This window comes from Lutzomyia longipalpis, chromosome 4, assembly GCF_024334085.1.
Source record: "Lutzomyia longipalpis isolate SR_M1_2022 chromosome 4, ASM2433408v1".
NCBI lineage: Eukaryota > Metazoa > Arthropoda > Insecta > Diptera > Psychodidae > Lutzomyia > Lutzomyia longipalpis.
This window is the reverse complement of record NC_074710.1, coordinates 5,895,691-5,911,426: the sequence shown is the minus strand read 5'-3', so window position 1 is coordinate 5,911,426 and position 15,736 is coordinate 5,895,691. Positions and strand designations below refer to the sequence as shown.

The 15,736-nt window shown below is 37.6% G+C and overlaps 2 protein-coding genes across 2 annotated transcripts; both read left to right on the top strand.

Moving 5' to 3' along the window:
* The first annotated feature begins 2,029 nt into the window (after window positions 1-2,029).
* On the top strand, window positions 2,030-3,643 carry LOC129795886 (lipoyl synthase, mitochondrial). Its single transcript, XM_055837413.1, has 2 exons — window positions 2,030-2,201; window positions 2,269-3,643. Exons 1-2 carry the CDS (start codon window positions 2,175-2,177, stop codon window positions 3,349-3,351), a joined length of 1,110 nt encoding a protein of 369 aa, XP_055693388.1. The 5' UTR covers window positions 2,030-2,174; the 3' UTR covers window positions 3,352-3,643.
* A 1,744-nt stretch (window positions 3,644-5,387) lies between these two features.
* On the top strand, window positions 5,388-9,776 carry LOC129795850 (transferrin-like). The gene is made up of 5 exons (XM_055837365.1): window positions 5,388-5,628; window positions 6,263-7,155; window positions 7,972-8,992; window positions 9,080-9,342; window positions 9,406-9,776. The coding sequence occupies exons 1-5, from the start codon at window positions 5,568-5,570 to the stop codon at window positions 9,580-9,582; spliced, it is 2,415 nt and encodes an 804-aa protein (XP_055693340.1). The 5' UTR covers window positions 5,388-5,567; the 3' UTR covers window positions 9,583-9,776.
* Window positions 9,777-15,736: the final 5,960 nt, after the last annotated feature.

Here is a 15,736-nt window from a genome sequence, read left to right as displayed (position 1 = left end):
TTCGGAATAAATAGTTAATATTGCTTCTTTTAAATTTATTATATACTTTCTTTAATTTCCCTGCTTTGACATAAAATAAAATAAAAAAAATTTTTTGAGTAAAATATATGGCGGTATTCTGAGATAAATATGTAAGATCAAAATAAAGAAAAAAACCAGGGGGTAGACAAAGCCCTTTTTTACCCGAACACCAAATAATGGCGAACGGTTTGCAAAGAAATTAAAGGAAGAAAATGACGTCACTTTATTTCCAAAAAGTGCATCAAAATTTTTAAAATCAGTTTTAGTGCATTAATCTTCGTGAGACACCCCTCAAAAGCTATCAATCGATAGAATATTAAATTATCTATCCAGTGGTGGTGGATTTTTTTTAGATTGAAGCATTTTCCTGGGTGTCTCAGCGAGTGAGCAGTGAATTCCTATGGAAATAGAGTCTTTGTCTACCCCCTGAAAAAAACCAAGATTTGGTATTCTACTTTAAAATTCAAAGAAATTATCAGGATAATCTTGGAAATTCAAAATATTTCAAGATTTGGTATTCCAAGATAGAGATTTACGGTCAAACCATAACCTAAAAATCTTGTTTCTTCATACAACTTCCAAGACTTTTAGTATTCTGAGATGCGAATCAAAATCAAAATAAAGATTTACAAAATGAGTTGTCAAAAGAGACTTGGATAAAAATATTCCAAGATTCTGTATTCCACGATAGAGATTTACGGTCTTATTATAACGTAAAATGTCTTGGATTTATGTGAAATTCCAAGACTGTTTAGAGGTTGCCTGAAAACTTAGTTTTTAAATGAGGTAAAGGCAAAGTAATTCGCTATGCGGGATATGAAAACTCTTGGACAAATAGGGTATACAGATGCAAAATGATGGGTTTTTTGCCGGATTTGTGTTCACTCCATCTTGCTAATGATAGAGTGACCTCCGGGTTGTACCAGGATTGTCAAATCTTGGACAAATATGGGATGTTGGTGAAAAAATTTCTGTTTTTCACTGGAATTGTGGTCACTTCTCCTTTTTAATGGTGGAGTGACCTCCGGATTGGGGATCTCATCTCCGGATTGTCACATCCTGGACAATCCTGGAATGCTGGTGCAAAATTGTGGGGTTTTCGCCGGAATTGTGGTCATTCCTGATTGGTAATGATGGAGTGACCACCGGATTGAGGATCTCATCCCAGGATTATCAAGTCCTGGACAATTAGGAGATTCTGATGCAAAATTGTGGGTTTTTCGACGGATTTATGGTCACCTCCCATTAGTAATGTTGGAATGACCACTACTCTGGCGAAAAACCACAATTTTGTACCAGCATCCCAGGATTGTCCAGGATGTGACAATCCGGGGATGAGATCCTCAATCCGGAGGTCACTTTAACATTACCAATGAGAAGTGACCACAATTCCGGCGAAAAAATTTAAAAAATTGCCCCAGAATCCTAGGATTGTCCAGGATATGACAATCCTGGGATGAGATCCTTAATCCGGAGGTCACTCCATCAATAGCAAGAAGAAGTGACCACGATTCCTAAGAAAAATTCAAAATTTTGCAGTAGCATACCCCCCCCCCCCAGTTACCTCCAAAATTATCATAATTTGGAGGCAGAAAGCACCTCTCCGACAATATTCATTCCATTCCCGGAGCAATAATGCCTGGAAATAATAGCCGAGATTATACAATCAAGGCTCCTGGATGTAATGGTCATAAGGAAGAAATTCCCATAAAGTGTTTAAATTTCGTTCAATTGTCATCCGAGAGCGAACGAGAAAGTGCAATATAAAAAATTATTGTGTTAGAAAGAGATATCGCTAAAGTTTTCTTGGCGCGAAGCTGAAACCAAGAAACTGACAAGTAGGATAACGCAAATTTTGATTTTACTTTCCTGGATAATTCGTCGTAAAGTAGAATACCGACAGTCTTGGTCTTTATTTTGATTTTTATCTTGATCTTGAAAGGTGTCTCTATCCTAGAATACCACCCATAGTCTTCCTGTGCATAGAGAAACCCCTTGATTTTGTAACTCCGCGAATTCCCGCAAGAGGGCTCTTAGATCAATCAGCTGTGCAATATTCGTCGTTGTTTCATAATTTAATAATTTATTTTCTTATCAATCTCGTGGTGAAAAGTTATCAAAACAAGCTGAAAAAAATCTCGAAGTGTGTGAAAATGTTGCGACAACCTTCCAAATTAAACGTAAGAGGAAATTTTGTGGAAATCATTTTCTTTTTAGGCTTAAAAACTTGTTTTTACCCCCTTCAAGGTGTTTGCCAGGTGTAAACATACAACGAGTAGCAGCATAGAGCAGATCCGGGAGCGCCTGGCTGCAGGACCGACTTTCCAGGACTTTGTACAGAACCCCACACATACACGAAGCGAATGGGAGGATTATGAAGGGAAGCTGCGAAGGGAGAAGAATGAAACGGAACGCCTGCGGTTGCCGCCGTGGTTGAAGACAACAATCCCCTCGGGGGCGAATTTCAGCAAGATCAAGGCACAGCTGCGGGAATTGAAGCTCGCCACGGTGTGCGAGGAAGCACGTTGTCCCAATATTGGAGAATGTTGGGGTGGTGGAGAGCATGGGACGCAAACTGCAACGATTATGCTCATGGGGGACACATGTACGCGAGGATGTCGCTTTTGTTCGGTTAAAACAGCCCGAAATCCACCCCCGCTCGATCCGGGAGAACCCGAAAAAACCGCCAAAGCCATCGCCAGTTGGGGATTAGACTACATTGTTCTCACATCCGTTGACAGGGATGATCTCCCGGACGGTGGAGCCACACACATTGCTACAACAGTCAAGGAGATTAAGAAGCGCAACGGAAATATCTTCGTTGAGTGCCTCGTTCCGGACTTCCGGGGTAATTCAGACTCTGTGCGCGTTATTGCAAATTCCGGCCTTGACGTGTATGCCCACAACATTGAGACAGTGGAAGCACTAACGCCCTTTGTGCGAGATCGCCGTGCAAACTACCGGCAAACCCTCAAGGTTCTCAAGGAAGCCAAGGAAGTGAATCCCAATCTCGTGACAAAGTCCTCAATTATGCTGGGTCTCGGTGAGACTGATGAGCAAATTGAGCAAACACTGAAGGACCTCCGGGAGGCAGGAGTGGACTGTCTCACCCTGGGGCAGTACATGCAGCCCACGAAAAGGCATCTCAAGGTCAATGAGTACGTTACACCGGCTAAATTCAAAATGTGGGAGGAGAAAGGAGCCCAATTGGGTTTCCTCTACACTGCAAGTGGTCCCCTGGTGCGGAGTTCGTACAAAGCTGGGGAATTCTTCATTACCAGCATCCTCAGAGGACGCCGCGAAAAGTCTGCATGCACGACAGAACAATGATGAGCTTTTCCATGGAGAATTATTGTAAATTTACTTTAGTGCAAGAAAATCTCGAAAGAGGGAGTAAGGAAGAAATAAAGTGAAGAATCAAGCCCTTGCTCCTGTGCTGGTCACAAACAAATGTCCGGAAGATTCCTTTCTCTCCTCTTTCAGTTTTTTTTGTTATGAAATTTATTTTGTTTGTTTGTTCAAAAGAACTTTGCACCGAAGCTCCACATGGAAAAGCAAAATTGTACAAAAATAAATTCAACCAATAAAAGTTCAGCTCTAGTTTATCAACCAATCAGAGAGACCTTTGAATTCTTCTTCTTATTTATTGTTATTTCAATACATATAAAAGAAGTTCAATTCGAGTTAATTAAATGGAGCTTTAATGCATGAAAATGAGAATAAAATTGTTATTTTTAGACAAAACTTAAAAGAAAAGTAAAAAATAAACAAAATTATAAAAAGTAAAACACCATCACTGTACCAGTCGGGTAATAAAATAAAGTTACCTACAATAAATATTTTTGTGCAATAAATCCGTTTTTTTAATAAAAAAAAAAACGCAGAAAAGGCTCAACTTTGATTTTGTTGAAAATGCAAGATTTTTTGGGAGATATTCTGTGAAAAAGATTTAAAAGCTTTGACCGTTTTGACAATAAAAGAACTTAATCTTTAGAATCCATTTACATAATGATTTAATTTTTTTTAAATAAAGAATATTCAGCAACTCCATTGCAGTTTAAAAGAAAAAGAAACCACAAGAATATAATTTTTTAAGTTCTAAGAATCCTAACATACTCTTACTTATAGATTTGAACCTTAACTAGCTTAACTAAGAAGTCAGACAACACTACAAATTACGGGATAGATTCTATAAAAAAATCTTTTCTATTCTTATAACTAAAAAACTCTTTATAAGATTTTGACAGTTGATGCCTTAATCGTTCTATCTTTGTAATTTTCGTACAATAAAAGAAAATTGAAAGATTTTCTGTTTCGCAAATCTTTCAGAAAAGTGTTCAAAGTGTTTAAGATTTATAGAATTTTTTTTTAATTCTTTCAGCTCGTTTTTCTATGAAATATTAAGTTGTCAAAATCTTATAATATTTATTTTAGAGAATACCAAAATTCGTACAATTCTTAAAACTCTCGAACAGTAAAAAAAAGATTTTTGACAGAATCGAGTCCTTCTCAATATCTCACAATTAGGCATTTTAATTCAATTTTGTCAAGGGAAGAAAATAAGAATCTTCTTAGAATAAAAAAAAATATTGAAAGAAATTCATTATCCGCGTTTTTGGCGCCATTTTGAAAAAGAAACTTATCAAAGTACTATTGGTTGATTTTTTTTCGGTTTTATTGGTTAGAAGCTAGAAAATTTTCAATTTGTGTTTTCAAATCGTTCTTAAAGTCGTGCTTAAAAAAAAAAATATTTCCATTCCGCCTTATTCATTCGACCTAGAAACCCTTGAAATTCGCTTAAAATCTTGGAATTTCAGTACAAATTTTAAAAATTTCAAGGATTTCTTGTTCGCTGAATAAAGTCAATTCTTTATAAATAAATCAGGTGCCAAGCCAACCCATATAAGGTTGAATAGGCTCTTTCATTCTATTCAAGAATGTATATCAGTGTAAGACCCTATGGCTCTCAAAGGGTTAATTATTTAAAAAACTTTCCAGTGAACTTTCTTGAAAATTATAAAAACAATGAAAAGTTGTTAAATACATAAAGAAAATTCCCCAATGTTAAACAAAAAAAATCAAAGAATTCTTCTGATGAATCCATCCCATTTGTGACTCTTCCAATAAAGGAAATGACTAAAGGATCATTCAAGCTTTTCCGCGGAAACTTCTCGTGACTCAATTTAAATGTTGAGAGTCAATTTGAGATCGATTTTTTTCTCACAAAATACACGAAATAAAGCACTTGAGGAGTTTTCTTCTTATCAATTTTTATTTGTCGATTTTCTTATCAGCAATGGGATTGGTTTTCCTGCACGCTATTCTCTGGCTCTTTCACTCCTTTGCACCTGGCCAAGGTATGGGTTGCCAGTATGTGATAAGATAACACCTCGCGCACTCCAATTTAATCTCCGTCCACGGAGTTTTAGTTAATTCAGAACCGTAGCAGAGTGGAGTTTTCTCTCTATTTTCTTGTACAAAAGTGCTACCAATTTGGGGAGAAAATTACAAGAGGAAAATTTGTGTTTTGTGAAAAATTTTCCAACATGGCGTGGAAAATTGTTCTTGGATTATTTGCAACACTTCTCAGCATCGCAGCAGCGCAAGGTGAGAATTTTCTCCGATTAGGTGTGGCCGGTGCACTGAAGAAAAAATCTCCCTTTTTACCTACTTTCGCGCTATCACCTCTCCTGGCCTTATCTAATCTTACCACGGTCATGGAAACCAATGAGGATTATCCTCCTTCTCAATAGCCACAACGTGAGATATGTTTCTGTTACGCAATGGCGTTAGATTCATCCCGTAGGCATGACGTCATCTCGCGCATAACCGTCATATTTGAAAAAAAAATGAAAAATGGATGATGACTGTTTCACTGTGTCAGGGAAAGTCATTTTCAGATTGTTTGGTCAGTGCTATCAGCTCTTGAGTCACGGTGTGTTGTCTCAAAAGATAAGGCGATTCATCAATTATTCCGCGAAAAGAGTGCTCTGTACTCAAAATATACCAATATAGCTGCATTTTGATAACTTTACCGCGCTGTCAAGGAAATGTCAGCTCACATGAGATGTTTAAGTTGCTAAAAATCGCACAAATCCTCCAGAATTGATTCAAACTTCTTGTAATTCGTTTTAGAATTTAAGAGCACAACTAATGATTCCAATACTTTATAATATTCAGCTCTAGATTACCTAAAATATTTCAAAATACAGAAATGATGACATTTTCATAAATTTTCCAGATGGCCGCATTCGATTTTGTTCCTCAATTCGTTTTGCCGCCGAATGTGAGCAAATGGATCGGGGAAATTCTCAAGTTGAATGTATACGTGTCCAGGATAGCATTGAATGTGCACAGAGGATGCTGAACAACACAGCAGACTTTGGTATATTTAGTCCTGAGAGCGTCCTGCAAATTGGAGCACTAGCATGGGATGGGATGACGGTGGTGAAGGAGTTACGTCATTTAGATCGCGCAGACAATGTCGTGGACTACGAATCCGTCGTTATTGTACGTAATGATCACCTAAATGGGCTCGAGGGACTCCGTGGAGCAAAATTCTGCCATCCAGGACTCTTCTACGATCGCTCACAGAGGTGGTCGGAGCGATTTCTCAAGCACTTCGAACGTACCGTGGTTCCCGTTGACTGTGAACACGATGGTGTGTCCCCAGCTGAAATTGAAGCATCCGCCATGTCACGCTACTTCTCAGCAGCCTGCCGACCCGGTGCATGGTCCAATAACCCAGATGAAGATGCCCGACTCAAGGAGCTCTATCCAAACTTGTGTGAACTCTGCAATTCTGATTCTAACTCTTGTGACTACGCTCGCGATGGATCTGGATCGGAAAATTCTCACGCGGAAGCTCTGCGTTGTCTAATCCGTGGTGGTACAGCAGCATATGTTGCACTCGAAGTTGTTCAAGATCTCTTCAATGGGGAACTCAAAGAGCACGTTGACAGCTTCCACTACCTCTGCCCCAATGGTACGCTGCAGAGTATTAGCTTCAATGAGCAACCTTGCGTCTGGCTCCGACAACCGTGGCGTGTGATTGTTTCCAGTGATCCAATGGCCGTCCAGCTGCCACAACTCATGAATGATTGGTTCAATACGGGAAGGAGTGAACCATGGAAGGTTAGTCCTTGCCTGCTTAATTTTATTTAAAAAAACGTTTGCTTAAATCTTGTATTTGAAGCCTGTTTTACAGACTTATTTGAAGTCTGTTTAATAAAATCTGAGGCCTGTTTTTAGATCCTTTTTGAAGCAGGTTACAAGACTTTTGGAAAACGGTTTTATAAGAATTATTGAAGCCTTAATACAGGTTTAATTAAAGCTTGCTTTATAAGCTCAATAACAACCTGCTTCACAGGTCCATTTAAAGTCTTTAATAAGTCTGCTAGAAGCCTTACAGAAGCTTGTTTTACAGGCTTGCTTAAGGCTTCGTTGAGGTTAAGTTTGAAGCCTACTTTACAAGTCTATTTGCAGTCTGTTTCCCAAGTCTGTTTGAAGCCCTTAGAATTTTGTTTCACAAACTTGACTGAGGTCTGTTTACCAGACTAGAATAAGGCTTCTTTGAAATCTTTTCTAGAACCATTCTTCAAGCCTGTTCATAAGCATATTAGAAGCTTCTTAAGAGCTTTATTGAACCAGATTTTACGCGTCCAATTAAAGATTTTATGAAGGCTGTTTAAAAGAATTTCTAAAGTCTGATTTAATACTGTTTTACATATCAGATTAAAGACTATTTGAAGACTGTTTTAAAGACCTGATTAGAGCTTATTTGAAACCTTTTTAGGAACTTATTTGAAGCCTGTTTTGAGGCTTATCTGGAGTCTGAATGAAGCCCTTTTTTTAAACATTGTCTGTTGATCAGTTAAGATCGTTTAGATCAGACTCAAGGAGCTCTTTTGCTACCAGCCTTTACCCATACGATTTGTTTTCCATCCTCAGGATGCCATCAAGTCAATCATAACGTCGGAAAGTTCAGTAATCCATCGTCCCCAGTCCCTTCAGAGACTTCGTGACTACGTTCGAACCATTCGTGAAATTCCCATTGACTTCAACTTCTGCTCAACACGTTCAACATGGTGTACAACGTCTGCTGATGAGTATGAAAAATGCAGAGTAATCTCTGCCGGTGGCTTAACATCGGGAATTCTTCCAACAATTGAGTGCCGATCCCCAAGATCCAATGCTGTTGCCTGTCTCAATGATATCAGTACAAATGGATCTGACTTTATGGGTATTGATTCAAATTATGGCTTCCTGGCAAGGCAGGTTTACAATCTGTCCGCGGCTATGTATGCAGAAACTGAGAGTAACAAATACTCATCTGTTGTCATACTGGTACGAGCAAATGCAACATTTAATGGGCTGGAGTCTCTCAGGAATGCAAAGGCTTGCTTCCCAGAATACGGTGGAATTGCTAAAGTTACCTTCCTCACTGCAGCTGTTAATCAGAATATCTTCCCCAATAATAATTGCAACTACAGCGTCCTTCTTGGGGAATTCTTTGGATCATCTTGCGTTCCAGGGGCACGAGATCCACTCCATGATCCCGCAGGTCATACTCCAGACAACATGTGTAGCCTGTGCCGGCACAATGTGGCGCCACTACGACCGATTGTTGATGAAGATGCATCAGTTGCAAAGAGATCCGTTCCCAGTGAAGATGATGGTGAAGTTAAGCCTGCTGAAGATGGTGAAGAGGCTCCGGAGGATGCTCCGGAAGATGAAGAAGTAGCACCGGCAGCTGATGAAGAAGAAACCCCTGTTGAAGATGAACCGGAAGAAGAAGAAGCCCTTCCGGAGGAGACGGAAGAAGAGAAGATAGCACGACGCAATAGACTCAATCAGATTGCTGGAAACTGCAATGCAGACACTACTAATCGTTACTTTGGGAATCAAGGGGCACTCAGGTGTCTAGCTGAAGTTGGTGATGTTGCCATTCTTGAGCTGCAGTACCTCAGACGTGAGTTTTAATTTTCTAATCAGCTTCAATAGCCTCCATCTTGGCTTCCATTTTGTTGCAACTGATGATTGTTTTGATTTATTCCAGAGCACGCTCATGAACTCTTCCTCAATCCAAATGACTTTCGTATTATGTGCAAAAATGGCAGCTTGGCAGCCTATACAGGCTTCAATGTAGATCCAGGATGTGTCATGACGACCATTGTTGATGGAGAAATTGTCGTTCGGCGCAATTCAACAAGACGCGATGGGATTATCAATGCTCTCACCTCCCTTGATCTCTACTTCCAGAATCAACCTGACTTCAAAATGTACAACATTTTTGCAGGCGTCAAGCATCTTCTATTCAAGGTTGACTACTGTTTACATAACCTCCAAAATTTCAATTACCGATTTTTTAAAATTAATTTCCAGGACTCAACAATCGGGCTTGTGCCAGCTAATGCAACCGATGTGAGCTCAAGTGTTCAGAACTACATCGATCTCTTTGATAGCATTGAAGTTTGCCAGAGAGGAAGCGCTCTTACGATATCCATAAGCAATTTCCTTCTAGTAGTCCTTGCTTTCATTACAATAGTTCGATTGCGATAGAATCCTCCATCTTTTTTTTTTGTGGGTGTTTGGAGTTCGAAAAGTCCTTGTCAGCACATTCAGTTCAGCCTTATTACTTAAATCACCAACGAGAAATCCATCTGGTGCATAGTTTTCATTTTATTTTAAGGAAATCGTCAAGATTATAGAGATGTATCGGGGAGTTTTTAATAAAAATTAATGAATTCACTTGACTTTTGCCAGGATTTTTATTTTTTTATCTAGCTTTTTTTTGGACGAAATAACCTCCAAATTATTAGATTTTTGATAAAATTAAACAGGTAAGAAATACAATAATGGAATAATTTTATTAAATTAATTATTAAAATTAATAAATTGAAAAGAAAGATGCTTTTTTGAATTTATTTAACCCTTTGAAGACAATTGGGTCTTGTATTGATTAACATTTAAAATATTCCTAATGTTTCATTGATCCTTATCTAACGTTTCAATGTGCCATTAAAAAAATAATTAAAAATTGCCATTAATCATAATATTTGCTTAATTAATCCTTTTGCGATCGCATGAAGCATTGAAACTTTCAGTCTTTTTATTAGAATTTTTCTGTAGATACTCTCTTTTGTAGTCTTCTCTTCATCATAATGATTTCTGTAGCCTTACCTACGCTAACGTGTTTCAAACTAAAAAAACGGTTTAACTCTTTGAGGACCATTGAATGATATGCTGACTCATAGGTGAAACATTAAATTTTTTTGAATTTAAGTTAGTATTTTTTAATGTTTTCTTACTGTATCTATTAAAAGATATCGTGATGATAAGACGTGAATATTTCCATGTTTCATGGGATCATGAAAACATTATAACTAACCCTTTTGCGTCTGCGAAAATAAATGAAAACAATTAGGAAACATATATTAATGTTTCGTGTTATGTATAAATGTTTCATCTCTGTTTCACCAGTCGTAAAAGATTTTTCTTGGATTGTTTGAATTTCATTTTAACTCTTATATTAACCGCGTTCTTTGGGTCATACGTATACTTAAATGTGAAACATTTTCTTTTCTCAAGTTTTTTTTATGATAGAAATAGGTAGTTGAAATGCGTTAAATTGACGCAGAGGAGGCTAAAGAAACCTTTTTTCCTGATAATAAAAGGATCGCCAATATTTCTGTATTTCATGTGGACACAAAAGGGTTAAAAAATAATCCAATTCAAAATTATAATTAGTTTTTGGGATCTCTTTACACTTTTACGCAAATACTTTGAAATTTTACAAAATGATTAGTGAATTCCCGTAAATGATTTATATTTATGATTATTTCTCTTGCTTATCTGTTTAATTGGCAATTACAATTTATGTATTCAATAAATTTCTACCATTGCTGTTGGAATGTGCATTTTGTAAGGCCAATTCATCAAGCTCTGTGTGAGATACTCGAATGCTAATCTGTCTCTCAGATCAGCTATTTGAGTGCATTTGTTGAGTTTTGCTTGGGAGGTGAATGAATTGCGTGGGTTGAGCATCAGATGGCATCCAGCCATCAATCACCAACTTTGTCCCTCTTCCTCTTCTCACGAAATTCTTATTTGAAAAAAAAAAAAAAGTAATTGGTACACCACAGCAAGGTTTTGCGGCCCCTTGTGCAAAATTCCTCCAGTAAGCGCTAAAAGTTCTTTTGGGGAGGGAATTAAAAAGCTTCGTCAAATAATGAGGAATTTTTTGGAGGGTCATTGGCATATTTTAGGAGAGGAAAATAAATAAGTTATTGATTTCCGAATCGATGAAGAAAACAAAAAACACGCGGCAATAAAAAAAAACATGGGAGCGTCGTAAAATGTCTCGCGGATTTTTTTCTCTTAGCTCACCACCGGTTGGATGGATTCATTAAAATATTCCCGTGTGGCACTTGGAAATGATTTGGTGATGGTTGTGTGGAGGAAAAATTGAGGAAAGCCGTAAATCAATTGAAATTATGTGTAAAATTCACAAAAAATATGTATGTGCTGTGCATGCATTCCCTGGGTGCAGAAGTGGGTTTCTCACTTAAATGCAATTGAAGTCTTTCGTAATATCTCATTGCTGCGGTGTCTCTGCGCACCACGAAAATACGAAAATCTTCATCTTTCCATGCGCGCACGGAGAGTGCCCCAAGAAGTGCGCACGGTGTTGCCCCTGTGTGTGTTTGCTTTGGAATGCAATTAAAGGTCCAATCCCTCGTTTTTTTTGTTACCTTCCTTCGCTTTACCTACCTCTTCAGGTGCAACAGTCCAAAGTTGATTTCTCAGTGAAACACCGCGCGCACGCCTGTGTGTGTGTACGGTGGTAAAGTACCACCTGAGACGCACCTTCAATCCACCCATAGATGGTGGGTTAGCAGCAGCACATGTGGTACCCATAGAGACCTCTCTGTATATAGCCGAACCACCAAAGGAGCCACAAACCTTCGTTTTTCTCTCACATATTAGAGGTAGATTCTTTTTTTATTTCATTTCATTTCTTAAAGAAAAGAAACATAAGCACAAGAATGTGGGCAGAAGATCTATTCCCCCATCCCAACACACCAGAAACACACTTCTCCAAAAGTTTCTCTATGAGCATCGAAGAAAAAAATGTACTGGTAAGCTGACCAAGCTTACGGGAGCTGTGTTTCTTTCAGTGTACCAATTTTGTGAGAGCAAACTAGAACGCGAATTAATTTAAATACGCGCAAAGTCGGGAAAAGTTGAAAAGTCATACCCTAAGAAATGTTTGGAAGGCCATATCTCGAGAACGGATCCATAGATTTTCATAAATTTTTTTTGTTTGAAAGGTCTTGAAGTCAGCTATAACATATCGAAAAATGAAAAAAATTTATGTCGCCATTTTCGAAAAATTCGAGTTCGAAATTTTCGAAAACTTTGTTTCTGACTTTAGCGCCTCTTGCGGTCATTTCTCGAAGTTGCAATGTTCTAGACATTTGTAGGGTTTCTCGAAACCTTTCATTTGCGCTTGAGTTGATCAAGATCGGACTTGTAGAACCCGAGATATGACATGCCAACTTTAGAAGGCTATATCTCGAGAACGGATCCATAGATTTTCTTCATTTTTGGCATGAAGCTAGATAATATGGTCAGCTACAACATATCAAAAAATGAAGAAAATTTATGTCGCCATTTTCGAGATATTCATCGAAAACTCATCGAAAATTTTGTTTTTGATTTTTGGCCCCCTAGCGGTCACTTTTGAAACTTCGGATGTTCTAGAGAGTTGTAGGGTTTGTTGAGATCTTTCATTTGAGCCCGGGTTGATCAAAATCGGTCAAGCCGTTTTCGAGTTATGATCGATTTTCGATGAAAAATTGTGGCGGCCATATTGACTAAACGGCTTGACCGATTTTCGAAAATGAGGTATTGTTGGAAAGCTCTTGATGGCCCCTACAACATATCAAAATTTCAGCCCTCTGGCTATAATAGCGGCTGAGATATAGCGAAAACAAAATTTTGAGGTTATTCAAAATGGCGGACGGGGGGGTGGGGGGTAAAATTTGACGTCATAATCGGACGTCTTCCAGTCGACTTTTAAACTTTGCCGTTTACCGCAAGTCTCTATCTATTACCGTTCTCTTGCAATTTAACGTTGTACTACGGACGGCCGGACGGCCGGACGGCCGGACGGCCGGACGGACGGCCGGCCGGAAAAAAATTTTTTTTGGCGCATACGTTTTTTGGAATGTGGGGACCCTAATTCGTGCTCATCCCAAGTTTGAGCCCGATCTGACGACTTTCGATTTTGCTCGGTACACAAAAGCTGTGTCTGAAAGAAACACAGCTAAAATCATTTAGATGTGAATTTATTGTAATTTTGTCTTCTTTTCTATTTGGGATGCGATTCAGTCTCATCCACATTCCACGCGCAGAGACATTTCCATCTCGATGGTGTCTCTCGCATCTTGAGGAATCATCAATCAGTGTATGGAGGTATTTCTGAGCCATGGCGAGACACACAAAACGCATCTCGCGATCGTGACAAAATTCTCTACACGCGTGTCAACTTTATATACCCACAAAGCAAGCCAAAGGTAATCAATATGGCATAAAAGTGAGGCATGAGACATGAGAAAGTGCAAATAGATGATGAGAAAATCACACCTTGTTGGTAAATTGCAATAGAAAATATAGGGTGGTCAAGATAAGATGGACCGTTCTTATGGGCTAAACCTATAAAAGCGGTCCATGTTATCTTGACCATCCTATATATTTTTCTTTCAAGTACAATATTACATTGAAATGAATTTTTATTTATACAAATGAAAGAGGAAGTTAAGGGAAAACTTTGGCGGAAAATTCACTACATTCGTGTCTAGAATTCTAGAATCTGATGAGTTTTGTGTCTGAATCAAATATCATAAAGGAGAAAAAGAATTTAATTTAGAATCTGGATACAATTTCAGCAATCAAAAATTTAAAAAAATCAGATTTTGGATAAAAAGTGTAATATTTGGATAAAATATTCAGAGGCTGGATAAAAGTCAGTGAATGAATAAAACATCGATAATTCCATAATCTAATTCACTCTCAAAATCTAGAATCTAACTTTAAAACAGGATAATTGAAAATTTAAACAGAAACTATGGAAAATGAAAGATAAAATTTACTGCCCGTTCAAAAAATCCTAATCTGGATAAAAGATTTGGGAATTAAAGAAAAATTTTAAAATCGGTTACTTTAACAGAAAATGTGAACAAAACTTATAATGAAAACTCGGTATTGGATAAAAATTTTTATCAACATATCAACCATATTTTGATTTTTTTCTTGTTTTATATTTTTTTTTACATTATGATTCTTTTGTTTTAAATTTTGGAATTTAATAAATATACACATTCTGCATTTTTGCACTGATTGTTATCCCGATTGTACTGAATTTTTATCCATATTTTAAGTTTTTTTTTCAGGTGAAGAATTTTTCAAAGTTTTAGGCTGAGTGTGGTTGGGGAAAAGGACGACGTGCTCAAAAGGAAGTAAAAAGAAAAACTCATTTTTTTAACCAAAGTCGGATTTTTAATTCCTATTTTTTTTTTACAGTTTTCTTTTTTTTATATACAGTGGGACCCCAGTACAACGACCACTCGGATGTACTCTTCACACTCATTAATTTCAATGCGCGAGAGTAGTTCAACCAAGCGGTCGTTGTATTGGGGTCCCACTGTAGTTTCTGAATTTTTATCCTTAATCTTAAATCTCTCTAAAATATATATTTTTATCCAGATTAGGAATACCTATCTTATTCTACTACAATCTGTACTTGTTGCATTTTATCCGTTTTCTGATTTTTTTTACTTAGATTATGATAATGGATATTCAAAATGCTAAATCTGGAAACTTTAAGACCCTAAATCTCTGCCAAAGATTAAGAATTGAAATATTAAAATTTAATTGTTTTATTCGTATTCGGGATAAAAGATTTCAAAATCTTGATTTTTTAAATTATATTTTATGCTGAATTTTAGAACAAACAATATTCAAGATTGATTTAAAAAATTAACAAAATGTTTTTAAAAAAACCCGGAGAATGTACTAAATATGACACAGTCCCACTTCAGTCAACAATTCAGCGTCATAAACAGGCACGTAATGTAAGAGCTGCCCAACACTTGTGCCAGTTTTGAAAAGAAACGCGTGTGTGTTTGGGAAAGATGATGGGAAGAAGTGGTTGCAGGAGGTATAAAAAAAGTGGTCAGAGATTCTCTTCTGACGCCTAACACTGTGTCCCCATCATTTATTCATCAGCATCAAGTATAATGTTTCGAGATTGAAGATGATGAAATTGGTTAAAGATTGACTAGAGAAGGTTGAGAAAATGGATTTTTTTCTTCCATCTTGGATTGGAGCGGAAGCTGAAAGGGAAGGTTTTTTTTTCAGGTGGAAAAGTTTTTTTTTTATCTTTCTAGCGGACTAATTGAAGGGTTAGGAGTGGGATTCAGGTGAGTCTTTCGGACAGGTATGTTTGGAAAAGCAATAATATGGAAGTTGGCACAGATCTTGTTGCGCACACTCTCACAGATTTTCCTCTCTCACTCACTCTCTCTGGGAATCTCTCACCTGTGTATGGGAACAAGCTTACCTGGGAGTGGAGCGAATGAATGTGTATGGAAAAGTGCCAAGGTGGTGGTGGGTATGGCGGTTGAGGTGGAATGTTCAGAAATTCAAACAC

Coding starts and splice junctions, on each gene's coding strand:
- LOC129795886 (XM_055837413.1), top strand. CDS start 2,175: ATGTTGCGACAACCTTCCAAATTAAAC. Junction 2,202..2,268: donor GACAACCTTCCAAATTAAAC/GTAAGAGGAAAT, acceptor ACCCCCTTCAAG/GTGTTTGCCAGGTGTAAACA.
- LOC129795850 (XM_055837365.1), top strand. CDS start 5,568: ATGGCGTGGAAAATTGTTCTTGGATTATTTGCAACACTTCTCAGCATC. Junction 8,993..9,079: donor TGAGCTGCAGTACCTCAGAC/GTGAGTTTTAAT, acceptor GATTTATTCCAG/AGCACGCTCATGAACTCTTC. Junction 9,343..9,405: donor TCAAGCATCTTCTATTCAAG/GTTGACTACTGT, acceptor ATTAATTTCCAG/GACTCAACAATCGGGCTTGT.